Consider the following 19,836-nt stretch of genomic DNA (forward strand, 5'->3'; position numbering starts at 1 on the left):
TAAAACGTGGAGGGGATCAACGAAACAACGTTATAGGGTTTGCTATCTTTTTGTTATTATATCTTATTTTGATAAAAGGGATAAGGCATATAACGAGGCTGACTCTGATGTGTTTTTTTTATTTTATTTTACTGTGTGATGCTTTTCCGTTCCCTTCTTTTCGGAAGCCTTACACTTCTCTCCCCACCTTCCCCACTACAATTTTATTAATTCGATCGAAATAATATACTAACATTTGAAAATGTTAAGCAGAAAAAGTACATCACCATCCACAAATCCATTTCTTGACGATGTGGAAAACGAGAATTTGAATAGAGGTAGTAGAAGTAGTTCTCAAAATGGCTATACTCCGCCACGATACCCAAAAACAAGTCCAACGACCGCAGCATATCCCTCAGCAGAGGAAGAAAAACAGATGCTAAGAGACAGATATAGGGAAACTGAAGATATGGATAATAGTGGTTATGGTGACGCAGATGCAGACGCGGATGCAGACTTACCGCCATCATACGACGAAGTGGCAGGCCCTACGAAATCAAATGCTCCTTACCGAAGGGAGAAGGCAAGTGTCTCCTCAAATGCAGCACATACACCGTCATCGCCAAAAGATCCACTAATCAATAGCAATAGAGAATCAGATCCCCGTCGTCGTTATTCTCATTATCGTGGACCAGTCCCATCTAGAGCGGGTGGCAGTGGGGGTAACAATGAGCGTAGCGTACCAACAGCCCCAATGGTAGCAGCACCAGAACCTCGTCGTCGTTATGATAGAGATCATACACCGGTACAGCCAAGAGATCGTTATAAGGAGCGTGATTACAGTGACCGAGAACACCGAGAACACCGAGAACACAGAGATAGAGAGAGATCTCATCACCACCCACATCGTCATCGCAGCCATCGTCATCGTGATCATGCACCTTCATCGTCAAAAGACAAAAAATCTTCAAATGGAACCAAGCCACAACCGAAAAATGTCGATAAAATCGATAAAATGGATGTCACTGCACTTTTTGGTAGCTCTTTCCACCATGATGGTCCCTTCGATGCGGTAACACCTCATAGGAATAAAAATGCAAAGGCGCCACCGGTTCTTGCATTCCCAGCTGATGGGCCTAACAACAGTATTGGTGGTGCTCCAACCAAGAAAAACGCTATGAATGAAGTCTTTGGCAGGATGGATCCTGAGGATGATGACGACATTTATCAAGCACGTCCAAAGAGTAGTCCAAGAACAACGGTCTTTGGTGTATCTAGTGATCCGTCATCTGCTAACGGCAGTAGTACAACTTTGGATGCTGTCAAACCTGGTGCTAAAGATCTAACAGCTTTTGATCCTCGTGGGAGGGTCCAAGCCGTTGAAGGGCCAACAACGGATGGGTTAGGATCTACTACATTTTTAGATGGCGCTCCTGCATCTAATAAGGCGATCGGAGAAGACGTTAGGGCTCATGCACGCCAAACTAGATTAGGTGGTGTTCAGCGTAAACCATCTTTATCACAAAAGCTAACTAGTACGGTTAGAGGTGGTAGTAGTAGTGGTCCTAGTAGTAGTTACGGTAACGGTAGCGGTAGTGGTACTGTTTATTCAAGGAATCTAGCCCCAGAGAAGCCGCTATCTTTGACTAGATCTCATAGTGGACATTTAGAAAATGGTGATGACGATGAAGATGTTTATTTGGGATTGCCCTCATCTGAGCTCTCTAGAAAGAAATCAACAGGTACCAGATTAATGAGACGTGTGAGGAGTATGAAAGTCGGTAGAAAATAATAATGCTTTTTTCCATCCCATTCTTTTTATTGTTTTAATTTCTTTATCACTTTTATCATCATCATTATCATTACCATTATTATTTCCTCTCGATCCTCGTTTTGTAGATTATAATACCCTTCTTTTTATGAATTTTTCGTTCCATGAGCGCGTAACAGGTTAAGTTGAGTTAAATTCTTTTCAAAATTAAGCTTTATTTACAGAATATAAAATGAAAACACGATCTCTTCTATTCATAGCAATTGATGAGATTGACTTTTCTCTGGTAACCTCGATTCCACAAGGTCCCATTCAATGGATTCCCAGACTCTATCCAGATACATTTGTTTACCATATGGACCATAATCGTACAACCAAGCCTTTGGTGACGCATCAATTGCCAACAGTGGTAAATATTCAGTATCTTTAAATGACTCCATCTGTCTGGCTTCCTCAACGGATTTACTTCTTAGTGGTGCATTGAACTCCTGTTGCTCCTGATCCAATTCCTTACTCGCCTTTTCATATTGATTCTTTAATTCATCCATATGTCCCTTTTTGTTAAAATTAAATGGAGACCCTGCATTGTAAGTGTTCAAAATGAACAAACGATCAAATTCCAATTTCTGTGAATCAAAGTCCTGAGAAGCAACTCTACGGGCTACAAGCCACGTAAATCCATCACCACTAATTGCATTATTAGAATTTAGGAGTAAAGTACGGAATTCCACAATGGATCCGAATGATGATACGAGCGCTGAGTGTAATTTTTCTTTTCCGGTATCTAGGGGTTCATTTGCATATTTTAAAGTTAACTCTGGTGTCTTTAAAAGTTCTTTGACGTCGATATCGGATGCATTGGGTAATTCCTTAGGACAACCGTGTAAAGTGGAAAATGCAAACTTCAAATTGTACAACAATGTCGCATAATTCACAATATTACGTTTAACGCCAGATTTTGCGTTTTCATATATCAATTTTTCCAATGGTATTTCTTCGATCCCATTTGTCAATGAGTTTAATTTATTGGTATAATGTTCAGCTCTAGAGAACCATCCGTTATCCAGACCTTGAGGTGAAAAAAGTCCTTTTAGACCAGATCCGGAGTTTAGATGTTCTAATGTAGGCGTAATGTAACTACGACTAGTACGCAGGAATGATAAACTGGATCTAAACATCCTTCGACACCGCTATTCCCTTTGACATTTTATCAGCACTCATGCTCATCTCACTGACCTAAATCAATCTCATTTTTTTTTCATCCCAGAAGTAGTCATCATCTACGAAAATAGGAATAATTGCCACACGTGAAAAGCATGTGACATGGAATGACGGAGATTGCTCAATCCCATCTGCCCATAATGTAAAGTAGACAAGGCAATCAAGGGAGCTTGAGTCGTTATCAGTACCTATCCCTCATATACCAGATACCAATTACTTCCAAGGGGCCCCTGCATGTAGAAAGAAGGAGTTCAAAAAAGAAACGGCCAAAATGTCAGGGCTTCATTCGAAAAACTATATAAACACATTTTGCTCATTATTGTCTCATACCATTCTTGTGGAGAAGAGTATACTAGTTTTAAATTTTTCAAAATGATTGTTGAAATTAGAGATTACGTCTGCGAAATGTGCAAGGGTTCCTGTCGCTGCACTGGTGACAAGTGTTGTCAGAACTGCACGGAGTGTGAATCCTGCAAATGTAAGACCCACGCTAAGGTTCACTGCGAAAGTTGCGGTGCCAAATGTGCATGCACTTCTGACAAGAATTGTGGATGTTTAGACTGATTGATTGTTTGATGAGTAATGAATATCATATTTAGTTTCTATGTAGCTTTGTATTAACGCAGGAATATGCTTTTTTTTACTTTCATTGTCTAAGTAACTATCACTCCGAACGAAAGAAGGACCCTCTCCCCTAAATGAGTTACCCTACGTAAAGCCTTCATAATTTTTCAATTTTTTTTCTTTTCTTGCTTACCTCTGAACGGTTTGTTTTCCTTTTGGACAGAACGAGATGATGTTGAAAGAGATGAGGTGGATGAGAAGCAATTAGCGAGAGGCTTCCAGGAAACTTTTACGAATCTTTCTTTTGAAGAAATCGTAAAAGGAGAAAGATCGTTTATTCGGCTTCTATCAATCTCAACAAGAATTAAATCTTTTTCTCTTTCCAATAGACGTCGGTTAGCATTGATACATTATAGTTCTTTTTTTTTTTTTTTTTTTTCCCAACCTTTCATTTCATTTTGCCCTTCATCTTAAAAAGATATTAGTATAAAGAGGCTTTAAAATTCTGATCTGAATTGTCTAAGGTGAATCAAGACTGTATCGAAATATGTTAAAATGGATTCAAGGTGGTATATCCGCCGTAACTGGTATTGCTGAACCGGAATACGGTTCTGATTATATTCATTCCGTAGCGGATAGAGTCAAAGGAAAACAGCCTTATAAAGAAACGAGTAGAGAAGACCTTTACTGGCTAAACCCAGATTATACCAACGTTGAAACTGCTACATTTTACTTTACCAACATAAAAACAGGTGTGTTAGGTTTTGCTCAAATCATCCATTCAAACATTATTGGTCTTCATACCCAGGCCCAATTTACATTTAGAGTCTATAATGCGAAGGAAGGTAAAGAAGCTTTAAATCTGTGGACCTCAACAAAATTAGAAAATTTTAGAATTGACGGACCAAATTTCTATGCCGATAATCTATCGGTTGAATTGGATCAAGATAGCAAGACGTATCATTTTAAGAGTGATGTTAACGAAAAGTCAAAAGTAGATTTAACTTTTACAAAACTAACGCCTGGTTGTAAAGTTGGTGATGATCCCTCCACCTATTACGGTGATAATATTGAAGAACCTTGGGGTCGAATGAGACATGTCTTTTGGCCTAGGAATAAAGTCACAGGTAAGATTGATATAAAAGTGCCAGTAAAGCAACAAGCATCAGAGGAGCATAAAGACATTAAGGGTGAACAAACGTCGCAAGATACAAGGCAAAAAGATCGAGAGTCGGCTGAAGAAAAGGGAACAAGCGAAGAGAATGAAGAAGAAGAAGAAGAAGAAGAACTTGAAGATCTTCATATCAAATTCACAGATGAAAGTCCTGCATTATCCATGTTCGTAATGGCATTCCAAGGAATGAAACCACATCATGCTGCCAAGGCATGGAATTTCCTCTACTTCCATTCTGAAGACCACACTGCAGTTCTGATGGAGTTTATCACACCCAAATCATACGCTAACACAAAGGTTTCGGTAGGGATTATCACCAGCAAGAACGAAGTCTTAAGCGTTAGTGTTAACAATGATTTTCGCCATTTGAACAGCAGCGTAGACTCTGTAGGATGGAATGTTCCTAAAAACCTTTCTGTTAAATTCAATGGGTTCAAGAGTACAGCCCCAGATGAAAAAATTGCTGCTATTACCAATTCACCAACTAAACAAGAAAAATATGATAACGATACCCAATTACATGCTACTGTAGAAGGTAAGCTAGACCAGTTGGTTGAAAGAATCGATGTTATGAATGAAATTCCAAATTTTGTCAAATCAATCGTATCTGGTGTAGCAGGTACAAAACCATACATTTACCAATATGCAGATGAGTTTACGCTGCAATTTCAAGATGCATCAAAGGAAAAAGGTTTGGCTTGGGTCGAGGTAACTTTCATCTCCGAAGGTGAGACAGTTACCGACGAATCCTATAATGAAGCCTAAGCTTATTTCCTACAATTTTTCTTCCCTCCTCCTTATCATCCAAATAAATCTTAATAATATAATATTACATAGATATTTTTTTTTCTAATAGTTTTTTATTCGCTAATGAATGGAGTTGTGCTTGGCTGGACAATTAAGAAAGAGTCTCCTGAGGAAAATTCCAACATAAAATTTCACATCAAGAAAGTAACAAACAAGAAACAATCCGGAATCAAAAGGAAAATTGTTCTCACTATATGGGAAATCCCGGAATTTCCTGTTACCAAGGGTAATATTAATATGGTAAATAAATAAAATTCTTTTAGGCTATCGCCACCTACGGTAAATTAATACCACTACATTCCACATCCCTAACTCCGAGGCATGTAATATTCGTGTGATATGCAAATCCATGTGAAACTCCATTATTGCTTCCTAATCTCTCCGCATCTGACCTTTCTCCGGTCCCCCCGCTTCTATTTTGGCGCAATGAGCACCGCGTGACGGCTTCTCCCTGATATGTCGTTCCCCCCGGATGTTTTTCCGGGTGCGGCGTCTCTTACGATCGTCATTTTTTCTCTTGCATTTCTTGCATATTTTCCATACGTTCCATATGTTTCAATTGTTCCATATTTTCCTTTTTTTTCCTTTTTTTCCTGTCTCCCCACGTCGTAGTTGCTTTCCCCTGACATAAAAATTATTTTAATCCGGTCGGCCGGAAAATTTGTACGGCCTTGTCTGTGCATGGGGCTTGCTTCTGTACATTTTCAAACCGTGGGGTCATTTTTTCTTTTAGTGGGGCTAAAACCGGAAGATCGTCATCGCGATTTTTTCCATCTATTTCCAGTGCATCGCCGAATTTAGATCTACAGCGCTAGTTCAGCAATAGCAGTACCGTTGAAGGAAACCATCCAGAGGATGGAAGAGAGAAACATTGCAAAAAAAAAGAAGTATAAATAAAGATGAGATAATCGTTATTCTTCAGGTTGGTTTCTTGGATCTCACTTTATCTTGTACTAACTCATCAGACAATTACAACAACAATTACAACAACAACAACAACAAAATTTGAACTAATATCAATGTCTAAATCAGAAGAACATAACGAAACGGCAATAACTCCTGAATTTTCGCCTGAGTTATCCCCAACTGAATCTCCATCTCCATCAGGTGGTCTTCCAGCCAAGTTAGAAGATGAAGCATTGAAAGACTATGTTCTCCACCCCGAGGATGAAGAACCTATTATCGACCTCCCCAAGAAGCCAGCTTCTGCCTACATTTCAGTGGCGATCATGTGTGTTATGATTGCATTTGGTGGGTTTGTTTTTGGCTGGGATACCGGTACGATTTCCGGCTTTGTTAACCAAAGCGATTGGATTAGAAGGTTCGGTACACAGAGAAGTGATGGTACTTATTATTTGTCCAAAGTTCGTATGGGTCTAGTGGTCTCAATCTTTAACGTTGGTTGTGCCATTGGTGGTTTGACTCTTTCAAAGATCGGTGACATTTACGGTAGAAAAATTGGCCTTATTTCCGTGGTCGTGGTTTATGTGGTCGGAATTGTTATCCAAATTGCTTCTGTCGACAAATGGTATCAATATTTCATTGGTAGAATCATTTCAGGTCTTGGTGTTGGTGGTACCGCTGTGCTTTCACCTATGTTAATCTCTGAAGTTTCTCCAAAACACATTAGAGGTTCATTGGTTTCTTGTTACCAATTGATGATTACAGCTGTTATCTTTTTAGGCTACTGTACTAATTACGGTACCAAGAACTACACTAATTCTGTCCAATGGCGTGTACCTTTAGGTCTTTGCTTTGCCTGGGCGCTTTTCATGATCGGCGGTATGACCTTTGTTCCTGAATCCCCACGTTTTTTGATTTCAGTTGGTAAAATCGAAGAAGCCAAGAGATCATTATCCAAGTCAAATAAAATTTCCACTGAAGATCCAGGTCTTTTGGCAGAATTGGAAAACATCCAAGCAAGTGTCGAAGAAGAAAAACTTGCAGGTTCTGCATCATGGAGTGAAATGTTTTCTCCAAAGACCAAAGTTTTACAAAGAATGATTATGGGTATCGCATTACAATCCTTACAACAATTAACTGGTGACAACTACTTTTTCTACTACGGTACTACGATTTTCAAGTCTGTTGGATTAGAGGATTCATTCCAAACTTCGATCATTATTGGTGTGGTTAACTTTTTCTGCACATTCCTTTCTCTTTTCACAGTTGACAGATTTGGTCGTCGTAAGTGTTTATTGTGGGGTGCCATTGGTATGGTTTGCTGCTTTGCAGTCTTCGCTTCCGTTGGTGTCACTAGATTATGGCCAAATGGTCAAGGTAATGGTTCTTCCAAGGGTGCCGGTAACTGTATGATTTGCTTCACAATGTTTTACATCTTCTGCTTTGCAACTACTTGGGCCCCACTATGTTACGTCATCGTTTCTGAAAGTTACCCATTGAGAGTTAAATCCAAAGGTATGGCTTTGGCTACAGCGGCAAATTGGCTATGGGGGTTCCTTATCAGTTTCTTCACACCTTTCATCACGGATGCTATTAATTTCTACTACGGTTACGTTTTCATGGGATGTTTGGTATTTGCCTACTTCTACGTCTTCTTCTTTGTTCCTGAGACTAAAGGTTTAACCTTAGAAGAAGTCAATGAAATGTGGATGGATAACGTTTTGCCATGGAAATCTCCTGATTGGGTTCCATCATCTAGGAGAAATGTAGACTACGATGCAAACGCAATGTCTCACGATGACAAACCATTCTACAAGAAACTATTGGGATAAACTTCCTACGACTGATTTTTTTTGAATTTTTATTTTCCTTTTGTTATTTGAACGAATTAATGTGTGACGAAATATTACTTAGTGTCTGATTTTTTTGATACAGTATAGTAATTATCTAAACTCTTCTATACTTTTAATTAATATGATCTTTTGTTAATAGTAATAATAATAGTAATAATCATAATAATATTAATAATAGTTCTTTGCCGCCATGGCAAGATCAACACCCACGTGAGATTCACGTGGACATTCTTCTCGAAAATTTTTTTTTCAGCTAGAAAAAGTTTGAAAAGTTTTCCAGGTTATCTGCATCTCATCGCATAATATTATTATATATGGATTCATGTGGAAAAGGATAACAAGTTCCCTTTTTCAACGATTTACTCTTCCATTATATCATCGAAAGTTTCCAATTAAAAAGTTATCCATTAAAAGGGAACTCTCAACGTTACAACCAATAAAAATGAGTAACACTTTTGCGCAACATTTACAAAAATTGTCCATCAACGATCCACCTGTCTTTGAAGGTTCTCACCCAGAGGCCAATGTCGTTGATTTGATGAGAAACTACGTCGCTGAAGAACTTTCTAAAGTTTCTGGTGTTGATGCCAAGCAAATTTATCCAGCATTAGAGTGGACAAATACTTTGGAAAGAGGTGATCTTCTAATTCCAGTGCCAAGACTAGTCAGACAAAAAGGTATCAACCCAAGAGAAATCGCACAAGAATGGGCTGAAAAATTCCCACAAGGTGAATTAATCAGCAACGTCGAAGCAAATGGACCATTTGTGCAGTTTTTCTTCAACCCACAATTTTTATTCCATACCGTTGTCCCTGACATTTTAACCAGAACCGAAGACTATGGTGCTTGTAAATATGTGGAAAACAAAAAAGTGCTTATTGAATTTTCATCTCCCAATATTGCGAAGCCATTTCATGCTGGCCATTTGAGATCTACCATTATTGGTGGATTTTTGTCCAATTTGTACGAAAAGTGTGGTTGGGAAGTCATTAGAATGAACTATCTTGGTGACTGGGGTAAGCAATTTGGTATCCTTGCCGTTGGTTATGAAAGATACGGTGATGAGAAAAAATTAGCCGAAGACCCAATTGACCACTTGTTCCAAGTTTACGTCCGTGTCAATAAGGATATTGAACAAGAAAGTGATTCATTACCAGAATCCGAATCCACTGATGGTCAATCCCGTGCATATTTCAAGAGAATGGAAGATGGTGACCCAGCTGCTATAAAACTATGGCAGAAATTCCGTGAATTATCCATTGAAAAATATATCGGCACTTATGCTCGTCTAAACATCCATTATGATGTCTACTCTGGTGAATCTCAAGTTTCAAAAGAATCTATGGAGAAAGCATTAAAACTTTATGACGAAAAGGGATTGGTTCACATTGATAGAGGTGCTAAGTTGATAGATATGACTAGATTCAACAAGAAATTGGGTAAAGTTATTGTCCAAAAATCTGATGGTACTACTCTATATTTGACTAGAGATATCGGTGCTGCTATTGATCGTTACAACAAGTACCACTTCGATAAAATGATCTATGTTATCGCATCTCAACAAGATCTCCACACCGCTCAATTCTTCGAGCTTCTCAAACAGATGGGATTTGAATGGGCCAAGAATTTGCATCATGTCAATTTTGGTATGGTTCAAGGTATGTCTACCAGAAAGGGTACCGTTGTTTTCTTGAACAACATCTTGGAAGAAACCAAGGATAACATGCATGAAGTTATGAAGAAGAACGAAGTTAAATATGCTCAAGTGGAAAATCCAGACGAAGTGGCAGATTTGGTCGGTATCTCTGCAGTCATGATTCAAGACATGCAAGGTAAACGTATTAACAACTACGAATTCAAATGGGAAAGAATGCTTTCATTTGAAGGTGACACTGGTCCATATTTGCAATACGCTCACTCTAGATTAAGATCAATGGAGAGAAATGTTCCAGATATCACTGTCGCTGACATGAAAAATGCTGATTTCAAACTTCTGCAAGAACCTGCTGCCATTGCATTGGTTAGATTGTTGTCTCAATACCCTGACGTTTTGAGAAATGCTCTTAAGACTCATGAGCCAACTACTGTGGTTACCTATTTGTTCAAGTTGACTCACCAAGTTTCTTCTTGTTATGATGTCTTGTGGGTTGCTGGTCAAACTAAGGAGTTGGCTACAGTTCGTCTAGCACTTTATGCTGCTACTAGACAGGTCTTGTTCAACGGTATGAAATTGTTGGGTTTGACTCCAGTCGAAAGAATGTAATTGCCAATTGCCCATACGTATACTGTAGTATTCTTTGAATATCATAGAATAAATAATTTAAAATTAGAGATTTTGAATGATACAACGGCCCAATACCGTATGTGTCGTATACCGCTAAAACTACAAATGTTTTGGTTCTATAAATAAAGAGTTAGAAGACAAATAGGTAACTTAACACGCGTCCCAGTGGCCGAGTGGTTAAGGCGATGCCCTGCTATTAACTAAAATAGCAATTAGGCATTGGGCTATGCCTTCGCAGGTTCGAATCCTGTCTGTGACGCTAATTTTTTTGAATTTCATTACTATTCTCTCAATTGCCAACGACGTATCTAATGATACAAATTTTTCAATAGCTCATCTCAATGCAACTCATCTCATCGTATCTTATATCATCCTCAGAACTCTGATTATATATATTCAACTATTACTATAACCCTTCTAGGACTAGGTAACTACATCCATAAAACCAGTGATCATGGGTAAAGCTAAGAAGACTAGAAAGTTTGGACTCGTTAAACGTACTCTCAATGCCAAGAAGGATCCAAGACTGAAGCAGAACCAGGATAAGAAACCACAAAAAGCAGATCCTGAATTGACAAGAAACATTCCACAAGTTTCCAGTGCACTGTTTTTTCAATACAATCAAGCAATTAGACCACCTTATCAAGTTCTGATAGATACAAATTTTATCAATTTTTCCATTCAGAAAAAAATAGACATCGTGAAGGGTATGATGGACTGTCTTTTGGCTAAATGTAATCCTTTGATTACAGATTGTGTTATGGCAGAATTAGAAAAGTTGGGACCCAAATACCGTATTGCGCTCAAGCTGGCGAGAGATCCAAGAATCAAAAGATTGAGCTGTACGCATAAAGGTACTTATGCGGATGACTGTCTCGTTAACAGAGTCATGCAGCACAAATGTTACATCGTTGCTACCAATGATGCTCCTCTAAAGCAAAGAGTAAGAAAGATTCCCGGGATCCCACTAATGAGCGTTGGTGGTCATTCTTATGTGATTGAAAAGCTTCCTGATGCATTCTAAAAAGAGACAAATAGAAAAATTTATTTGGTAATGTATTTATGTAAATTAGTATAATATTGAGGATCTTTTAAGGCTACAAGTTTTTTTATTTTATTTATTTATTATTATGTAACGACAACGTACTGACGCTTGTTTTTGTTAGCGCCGCACCATTAAAGTGACATTTTCTTAGAAAATGAAATGACAACTACAATTAACAACAACTACCAGTCAAAAATACAAAGGTTCCTACTTTAGCAGCAGGTATGGATCCCAGTTCTGTATTAGATCAAACTATACAAGATGTTTCTAATCTTCAAGCAGAATTTACCCACATTTTGGGAGAAATACGAGCTTCAGACACACAATTACTAGATCAGAGGAAGAAATATATGCAGAAGGATTCTCAAATACACAAATTCATTAGGCAGCATGGATCATTACAAGAACATCCAAAAGAACAAGAGCTTTCTGAGAAAATTAGAGAAAAGATGTCAGCTTGCAAAAATCTACAAGAGCAAAAATGCACCATGGCCAACACTGCGTTGTACCTAGTAGCCAAACACCTATCCAGATTGGAAAAGAATATAGGTTTACTGGAGGAAGATGGCCTTTTAGCACCTGTGGATGAAGATGCAGATAGTAGCACAGAGTTTTCAAGGGAAAGCTCATCTGTAAGTGGAACAGGTGAAAGAAGAAGGAAAGCTGCATCTTCTAGTTCGCATGAACCTTCGCATGTGAAAAGAAGAAGAACGGGTAGAGCATCATCACCTAACCAAACCGCTCATACTCCATCAGTACCACCACCAGCTACATCACTATCACAACCCGTAGCTTCCAGAGAGGACGAATCTCATGAGAACACTGAAGGTAGCCCATTACCAGTAGTTGAAAAAGACGTCAATTTTGACCTACAGGATTACAACGACGATCTATTCTCTGGATACAACAATAACGAGGAAGAGGATAGAACTCTCTACTGTTTCTGCCAAAGCGTTTCTTATGGTGAAATGGTCGCTTGTGATGGTCCTAATTGTAAATACGAATGGTTTCACTATAGCTGCGTGAATCTGAAGGAACCTCCAAAGGGCCAATGGTTCTGTCCAGATTGTAGACAGGAAATGGCGAAGGACAAACTGAAAAAGAAGAAGATATGATGAATGACGACTTTTTACGATTGTGTTCTGGGGTAAGAGGATTATATGAATTTATAAAAATCGATGTTTTTGCATATAAAAATTCTAGGGCATCTAATGAATGTATTCTTGGCATTTGAAAATAGCTTTTTCCCACACAGTTACGAGCTATTCTTTTCTATGTAGCGGCACATACTATTAAAAAGCCCTTCTTAGTTTCTCGCACTTTAATATGATCATCATTAGTACAAAAAAAGGGCACACAGAAAACTCAAAACCAGAGAAGAGCTTCAATCGAAGGTCCTCCAGAATCTCTGGTCAAACTGCTGAGAGCTACACACACTACCTGCATACCATATCTAAGCTTTTCTACTTTCTTACCAAGCACAGATTTGCATTTAGATTTGAAGCTTTACAAGTTAACAGAAGTACAACGAAAAAAAAAAAAAGACACACCTTTATAACGATCGATCATGGTTACTGCATTAATTTCCAAGGCCCTATCAGAAGTTCATCCAACCCTCCGAACCAATGGTATGGGTATTGGTAATACTCACAGGAGAATTTCACTTGGGTTCTTACCGGTTAACAAGAAGAATCCATTGGTTCGCAAATATAGAAGGAGAAATGGTAGAGCAGATCAGAGAAGTTATCAGTCCCTGGGAGAAGACTTTGGTAGTAGTGCTCGAGAACCTGATTTCTTTTTAAACGAGGCGATCGAAGAGGAAGACTATTTGAACGATACTGATGGCGGTGAACTAAGTAGAACAATTTCACTACCGTCAAGAGTTTCAGAGACTCCTGATGTTTCACAATTAGATAATGATTGGATTTTACAAGAACACGAAAGAAGATACTCCTCAGCATACAACTCTGATCATGAAGAACAAGAAGAATTGGACATTATGGGGAGATATCCAGGCAGAGAATTGGACTACGATGAATTTATGCAAAGGTTGCAAGTTCAGAAACAAATGTACGAAAATGAACGTGCAAACTTTGGTATGAAGCCTAGGAGGCCGTCATTCATATCTGTCACCAGTAGAGGCACAGTACCGATAGTCTACGAGGAATACGATGAAAATGCTCCAACTGAACGTTTTACAAATGTTACTTTCCAATCTGAATCCAAGGTTATTGCATCCTATTCCTTCCCACTAATTTTTACTTTCTTATTAGAACAAATGTTCCCAATGGTTTGTTCATTGACAGTAGGTCATTTGGGTAGTAACGAGCTAGCGGCTGTTTCTTTGGCATCTATGACATCCAATATTACTTTAGCTATTTTTGAAGGTATAGCTACCAGTTTAGATACTCTTTGCCCACAGGCTTATGGATCGGGAAGATTTTACAGCGTGGGTATTCATTTACAAAGGTGTATTGCATTTTCGCATGTGGTATTCATTCCGTTTGCCATTTTTTGGTTTTACTCTGAGCCTATCCTCTCCTTAGTGGTTCCTGAGAAAGAATTAGTTGCCCTAACGGCTAAATTTTTAAAAGTTCTCATCTTAGGAGCACCGCCATACATTTTCTTTGAAAACTTGAAGAGGTTTCTACAGGCTCAAGGTATATTTGATGCTGGAATTTACATTCTCAGTATATGTGCACCTTTGAACGTCTTGGTGAGTTATACTTTGGTGTGGAATCGTTACATTGGCGTCGGGTTCATCGGTGCCGCCATAGCTGTGGTGATAAATTTTTGGATGATGTTTATTATGCTACTTCTGTACACAATGTTTATCCAGGGTAAAAAATGTTGGGGAGGATTCACTAGAAAGGCATTTACACATTGGGGGGATTTGGCTCGTTTAGCCATTTCCGGTATTATCATGTTAGAGGCAGAAGAATTGTCTTATGAACTTTTAACACTTTTCAGTGCATATTTTGGAACCAAGTACTTAGCTGCCCAATCTGCTGTCTCTACTACAGCGGCATTGTTATACATGGTACCATTTGCAGTGGGTATCTCTACATCTACTAGAATTGCTAATTTCATTGGTGCCAAAAATCAGGTTGCAGCTGATATTGCATCTCGAGTGGGGCTAACATTTTCATTTGCCGCGGGACTCTCCAACTGTTGTTTCTTGGTATTCGGACGTCATATCGTTGCTAGAATTTTCTCCAGAGATGAAACTGTTTTAAATTTGATGAGTTCGTTGCTACCACTAGTGGGGATTGTTCAAAATTTCGATTCATTGAATGCAGTGGCCGGTGCATGCCTAAGAGGTCAAGGTATGCAAGCTCTCGGTAGTATTGTAAACCTTGTGGTTTACTACATAATTGCAATCCCATTAGGAATGTTTCTAAGTTACTTCTTAGACTGGAAACTCTATGGTCTCTGGGTGGGTATCGGTATTGGAATGCTACTCATCGGGCTAATAGAATCATATTATGTACTGTTCCCGGACTGGGACAGTATTATGACGTACGCCGAGATGCTTAAAGAGACAGAAGAGGATGACGAATCTGATGATGATAGTGATTACAGGGATTCTGACGAAGAACCAGATGAGACTTCACCATTATTAAGACTTTAGTTAGGGAGTACATCCCATGATCATGTGATAGTTGTGGCGGAATCATTTTTCCGTATGTTGATGATAAATTTGACAAAAAGGATGAGATGAGCAAAGGATAAGGATCAACTTAAATTGAGGGATTGAAGAGCTACTCAAGATTAGTTTTTGTTGTCACAAATTTGAACTCAGTAGTTTTGATACTGCAACGACCCAATATGCGTTCGCTAATGGGTTTAATCAAACCAAACCTAGTGCTCCTAAGGGCCAAGAGATTTAATAGTAGCGGGAGTACTAATCCTGCTATGATGTTCCCATGTTTGGATAAAATGGAGCGAGTTTCTGAGGAGTTGAGGACTACAACCGTTGGTACACAGGGACAAAATGAACCGGTTTACGGTAAAGTTAAATCTGGATTTGAAATCTTCAAATCTAATAGACCCTTTTACACTGATTATGGTGGTGTTTTGCCTAATTTTCAAATTGCATATGAAACTTGGGGGACATTGAATGAAGATAAATCTAATGCAATCTTAATACATACAGGACTTAGTGCATCTTCTCATGCACACTCTACAAATTTAAATCAACAGCCAGGGTGGTGGGAAAAATTTATTGGACCTGGTAATGTTTGTCTGGATACAAACAAATGGTTTTTGATCTGTACTAACGTTCTTGGTGGATGTTATGGATCAACTGGGCCTTCTTCACCTGATCCTGCTGATGGATTACCATACGCTACCCGTTTCCCCATGCTAAGTGTTCATGATATGGTACGTGCCCAAAAGAGACTGATTAATGAACATTTTGGCATTGAAAAACTGTATGCCTCGTTAGGTAGCTCTATGGGGGGTATGCAATCATTGTCATATGCACAACAATTCCCAAGTGAAGTCAATAAAGTGATAAGCGTGAGTGCTTGTGCGAGATCTCATCCCTCTAGTATAGCAATGAGACATGCTCAAAGGCAAGTTTTAATGGGAGATCCTAATTGGAATAGGGGATTTTACTATCCAACCGCTGCCGAACCGAATAAGATTCCACCTCATGTAGGGATGAAATTGGCTCGTGAGATTGCCACTGTCACTTATAGATCGGGACCTGAATGGGAATCCAGATTTGGTACCGAACGACTAGATGATGAAAGATCACCAGTTCTGTGTCCTGATTTCTTAATCGAAACTTATCTGGACCACCAAGGTGAGAAATTCTCATTGGAATATGATGCCAATTCATTTTTATACATTTCCAAGACGATGGATCTTTTTGATTTGTCATTATCTCATAAAGAGAGAAGTATTCGTAGGAGGGCCAGAGCTAAGGAATTGTACGAGAGTGGTACATTGAATGAAGCACAAGATCCATTACTTGATAGAACTTCAGATAAGAAGAGACATAGAACTAGTACTGTCGAACAATCCTATCAAGATTTGAAACAAGGTTGTAAGCCACTGCTCGACAACGATGTACTTGTAGTTGGTGTTAAATCTGATGGGTTAATGCCATGTTGGCAACAAAGGGAAATTTATTCGTTGTTGGATGGCGATACTAACCCTAACGTAGCACATGTTGAATTACAAGAATCCGAATCGTACTTTGGTCATGATACTTTTCTACTTGATTTAGAACATATTGGTCGTAGTATTGGCCAATTTTTATGTAAATAAGTAATGCATTAGACAGAGAAAGATATTTACAGGGATTTGAACTCTTTTCTTATATCGAAGGGCCAGCTACTCTTCTCTGCTTCCTCAACTCTCTACGTTTTTGATCCGCAACCTTCTTTGAGTCCTTAATTAAAATCTTATCACCAAACATTTTGAAATCTTGCATGTAACGTCTATCCATATTGAATTCTTGCATGACAACTGAATCTGTCAATCCTAATTTTTCCAGCGTCCAAAAGTATCTCTCTGGATTATCTCTCTTCAAGTACCTCAAAATACTTTGTCTCTGTTGTACAAGCATTCTTAAGATTCTAATATTGGCATAATCCTTTTGATGGTCTTTGATGTGTTTGACTAGATTGTGTATACGGATCGTCATGCAAGAAGCTTGTACTTCACTAGATCCGGTATCACCAGGGAACCTTTGGAACTCTTCTCTTGCCAATTTCAATGCCATTTTCAGTGAGTTTTTACTATCGGCGTTTCTCATACTTAGAATTCTTGATATAGCTTCTCTTCTTGCCTCTAGAGATTCCAAACTTTCAGGTTCCACTAGTTCTGAATTTAGACTCGATAATTCCAAAGTTCTTCTCTTGGTAGATTCCAATGCACTCATCAATTTTTCCACTTCATTTTGTTGGTACCCATGAGAGAGTACACCAGGTTCTCTCAGTTCTGCTACTACTCTGTTGATAAAGGGGGTATCACGACGACCCAACACAGGATCAACGGCATCTACAGAACTTGATAATTCTGATTGACGTGCCAGATTAGCCTGCTTTTTCCTCTGAGATTTTAAAAATTTAACGGCTTTAACACCTTGAGTTGGTCGACTACAACTAAACGACCTTGAAATCGACATAATGGGCCTAAAACTCTGCCTCAAGTCGTGTACCACAAAACCGCATGCTGCAAACATGATAGCACCACTCCTACTCCTCGAATATGGCTTTAATCGATCAGTATAATCGATTTTACGTATTCATTCATTAGTTTTTCAGATTTCTTCAATTTTTCAAATTCATGTTGAAAAATTTCACCACGTTAATGACGATTTTTCACCAATATTTGAAAAATTTTCAAAGAAGCGATGACATTGGCTTTAACTATGAAGTTTAAGAAGTACTGAATTGAAAGTTTAATAGGTTTAGAGTCATATTTAGAGCTCTACACCGGTCTCAATTGAATCTAAGATATGAGTTTTAGGGGTAACCTAAGAGGAGGCCGTGGAGGTATGCGTGGAGGCCGTGGTAACGGACGTCCTAACGGTCGTTTTGTTCCACAAGGTCCTCCTGACACTGTGCTAGAAATGGGACAATTTATGCATCCTTGTGAAGGTGATATTGTTTGCAAGTCGATCAATACCAAAATTCCCTACTTTAATGCGCCCATGTATTTGGAGAACAAGACTCAAGTCGGTAAAGTCGATGAAATTTTGGGTCCATTAAACGAAGTGTACTTCACCATTAAATGTACTGAAGGTGTGCACGCAACCAGTTTCAAAGATGGTGATAAATTTTACATTGGTTCTGATAAACTTTTACCCATCGAAAGATTTTTACCAAAGCCTAAGGTTGCAGGACCACCAAAGCCAAGGAAGAAGAAAGCTCCAATGAGAGGTGGTCCTTCATTCGGCCGTGGTGGCTCTTCATTCGGCCGTGGTGGCTCTTCATTCGGCCGTGGTGGTCCCTCAGGCGGTCGCGGTGGATTCGGAGCTAGAGGCTCTTCTCGTGGTGGTTTTAGAGGTGGTGGTCGCGGTGCTAGCCGTGGCGGTTTTGGCAGAGGTCGTGGTGGTAAAAGATTTTAGATAAGTGTACAATATTATAAAATAATTATAAGATATTATTTTCTTTGACGAGAAGGTTTAGTGCCAATCTGCAGTCCACAGCTTTGAAATATCAAGCGTCGTAGTAGATCCACGCCGTATCTCTTGGGGCAAGTTTTCGATATTAATGAATTGGTAAAAATGATACCTGGTAGTCCTGGTAATTCATGGAGATTCATGTTTTGAAATCCCTTCAAATCTTTAACTTTGTCCATCTTGGTAAACACAATCTCAAATGGTTTGCCTATTGAGCTTAAGAATTCAACTATTTGTAAATCCATGTCATTGAACCCTTGCTCACCAGAAATGAGTAAAAAGCATCTTGCCAGTTGCTGTCTTTGACTAACGTATTCCATGGTTAAGTTGCCTTGTTCCGCACTACTGTTATACCCATAGCCAGGGGTATCAACGATTCTAAATTTATTACCAATGTTAAATGAATTCAAAGTTTTAGTAAATCCTGCTCTTTTGGAAGCCCTTGCATACTCACCTAATGAAGTTTGCTTTAAATCGGTTGTTAAACTATTCAATAGTGTGGATTTACCTGCATTGGATTTCCCCAGGAACGCAACTTCTGGTAACCCATTGACAAGCTCAAATGGTACATAAGTCTTACCTTGGAATTTTTTGCCATTAGATTCGTTAGAAACCTTTTCCTTAAGCCTCTCACCAGGAACATCGATGAAATGGGCGGCACTCCACTCATATCTTACATCTGAAGAATTGAAGAAATGGTTTACTGAATTAATTTCTGTAGCACTAGGCTCTGAAAATAAACTACTGTATTTTTGATTTAGGGTATACCAAGCCGGTGGATTTGAATCTCTGGCAGGTTTCTTTGTCTTAGCGACCTGACGTTGCTTTCTTCCCCCATCACTCTTGAACGGTTGTTGCACTTTTGTATTTAAAACAATCTTTCCTATGTCAGCAGCTCTGTTAGTTAAACTGCTTGTAGTTGAAAACCATCTTTTGGTCCATAGGCTCATCATTCAACGGCCTTCCGCTTTGATAATTATCATCTTTATATTTATACAAGTTAACCTATATTGAAGAGATGTAAGAAGTCCGGTACAATTTGATGAAATATTCGTTGAAGAGAAAGTGACAAAATAAAGAATACCTACAAAGAAGGA

The 19,836-nt window shown here is 38.8% G+C and overlaps 12 protein-coding genes and 1 non-coding gene across 13 annotated transcripts; 10 read left to right on the top strand and 3 right to left on the bottom strand.

The window, feature by feature from the left end:
• Positions 1-241: 241 nt before the first annotated feature.
• PAL2 (Pal2p) lies at positions 242-1,771 on the top strand (the record flags this gene model as incomplete). Its single annotated transcript, XM_002494611.1, has 1 exon — positions 242-1,771. One exon carries the CDS (start codon positions 242-244, stop codon positions 1,769-1,771), a length of 1,530 nt encoding a protein of 509 aa, XP_002494656.1.
• Positions 1,772-2,004: 233 nt separating this feature from the next.
• On the bottom strand, positions 2,005-2,928 carry MRP1 (mitochondrial 37S ribosomal protein mS43; the record flags this gene model as incomplete). The annotated part of the gene is made up of 1 exon (XM_002494612.1): positions 2,005-2,928. The coding sequence occupies one exon, from the start codon at positions 2,926-2,928 to the stop codon at positions 2,005-2,007; it is 924 nt and encodes a 307-aa protein (XP_002494657.1).
• A 1,154-nt stretch (positions 2,929-4,082) lies between these two features.
• On the top strand, positions 4,083-5,474 carry SVF1 (Svf1p; the record flags this gene model as incomplete). The annotated part of the gene is made up of 1 exon (XM_002494613.1): positions 4,083-5,474. The coding sequence occupies one exon, from the start codon at positions 4,083-4,085 to the stop codon at positions 5,472-5,474; it is 1,392 nt and encodes a 463-aa protein (XP_002494658.1).
• A 1,061-nt stretch (positions 5,475-6,535) lies between these two features.
• Positions 6,536-8,251, top strand: ZYRO0A06688g (sugar porter family MFS transporter; the record flags this gene model as incomplete). The annotated part of the gene is made up of 1 exon (XM_002494614.1): positions 6,536-8,251. One exon carries the CDS (start codon positions 6,536-6,538, stop codon positions 8,249-8,251), a length of 1,716 nt encoding a protein of 571 aa, XP_002494659.1.
• A 343-nt stretch (positions 8,252-8,594) lies between these two features.
• Positions 8,595-10,535, top strand: ZYRO0A06710g (arginine--tRNA ligase; the record flags this gene model as incomplete). Its single annotated transcript, XM_002494615.1, has 1 exon — positions 8,595-10,535. The coding sequence occupies one exon, from the start codon at positions 8,595-8,597 to the stop codon at positions 10,533-10,535; it is 1,941 nt and encodes a 646-aa protein (XP_002494660.1).
• Positions 10,536-10,715: 180 nt separating this feature from the next.
• Positions 10,716-10,815, top strand: ZYRO0A06732r. Its single transcript is given in 2 exon segments — positions 10,716-10,752; positions 10,771-10,815. It is a non-coding gene; the product is annotated as a tRNA-Ser (tRNA).
• A 195-nt stretch (positions 10,816-11,010) lies between these two features.
• Positions 11,011-11,580, top strand: FCF1 (rRNA-processing protein FCF1; the record flags this gene model as incomplete). The annotated part of the gene is made up of 1 exon (XM_002494616.1): positions 11,011-11,580. One exon carries the CDS (start codon positions 11,011-11,013, stop codon positions 11,578-11,580), a length of 570 nt encoding a protein of 189 aa, XP_002494661.1.
• A 245-nt stretch (positions 11,581-11,825) lies between these two features.
• On the top strand, positions 11,826-12,716 carry YNG2 (histone acetyltransferase YNG2; the record flags this gene model as incomplete). Its single annotated transcript, XM_002494617.1, has 1 exon — positions 11,826-12,716. One exon carries the CDS (start codon positions 11,826-11,828, stop codon positions 12,714-12,716), a length of 891 nt encoding a protein of 296 aa, XP_002494662.1.
• Positions 12,717-13,168: 452 nt separating this feature from the next.
• ZYRO0A06798g (uncharacterized protein) lies at positions 13,169-15,232 on the top strand (the record flags this gene model as incomplete). The annotated part of the gene is made up of 1 exon (XM_002494618.1): positions 13,169-15,232. The coding sequence occupies one exon, from the start codon at positions 13,169-13,171 to the stop codon at positions 15,230-15,232; it is 2,064 nt and encodes a 687-aa protein (XP_002494663.1).
• Positions 15,233-15,429: 197 nt separating this feature from the next.
• Positions 15,430-16,878, top strand: ZYRO0A06820g (homoserine O-acetyltransferase family protein; the record flags this gene model as incomplete). The annotated part of the gene is made up of 1 exon (XM_002494619.1): positions 15,430-16,878. The coding sequence occupies one exon, from the start codon at positions 15,430-15,432 to the stop codon at positions 16,876-16,878; it is 1,449 nt and encodes a 482-aa protein (XP_002494664.1).
• A 49-nt stretch (positions 16,879-16,927) lies between these two features.
• Positions 16,928-17,797, bottom strand: MRPS28 (mitochondrial 37S ribosomal protein uS15m; the record flags this gene model as incomplete). Its single annotated transcript, XM_002494620.1, has 1 exon — positions 16,928-17,797. The coding sequence occupies one exon, from the start codon at positions 17,795-17,797 to the stop codon at positions 16,928-16,930; it is 870 nt and encodes a 289-aa protein (XP_002494665.1).
• Positions 17,798-18,073: 276 nt separating this feature from the next.
• Positions 18,074-18,685, top strand: GAR1 (H/ACA snoRNP pseudouridylase subunit GAR1; the record flags this gene model as incomplete). Its single annotated transcript, XM_002494621.1, has 1 exon — positions 18,074-18,685. The coding sequence occupies one exon, from the start codon at positions 18,074-18,076 to the stop codon at positions 18,683-18,685; it is 612 nt and encodes a 203-aa protein (XP_002494666.1).
• A 35-nt stretch (positions 18,686-18,720) lies between these two features.
• On the bottom strand, positions 18,721-19,692 carry MRX8 (translation initiation/elongation factor MRX8; the record flags this gene model as incomplete). Its single annotated transcript, XM_002494622.1, has 1 exon — positions 18,721-19,692. The coding sequence occupies one exon, from the start codon at positions 19,690-19,692 to the stop codon at positions 18,721-18,723; it is 972 nt and encodes a 323-aa protein (XP_002494667.1).
• Between the last annotated feature and the right edge of the window lie 144 nt (positions 19,693-19,836).

The sequence above is a fragment of the Zygosaccharomyces rouxii genome (genome assembly GCF_000026365.1).
Source record: "Zygosaccharomyces rouxii strain CBS732 chromosome A complete sequence".
NCBI classification, from domain to species: Eukaryota; Fungi; Ascomycota; class Saccharomycetes; order Saccharomycetales; family Saccharomycetaceae; genus Zygosaccharomyces; species Zygosaccharomyces rouxii.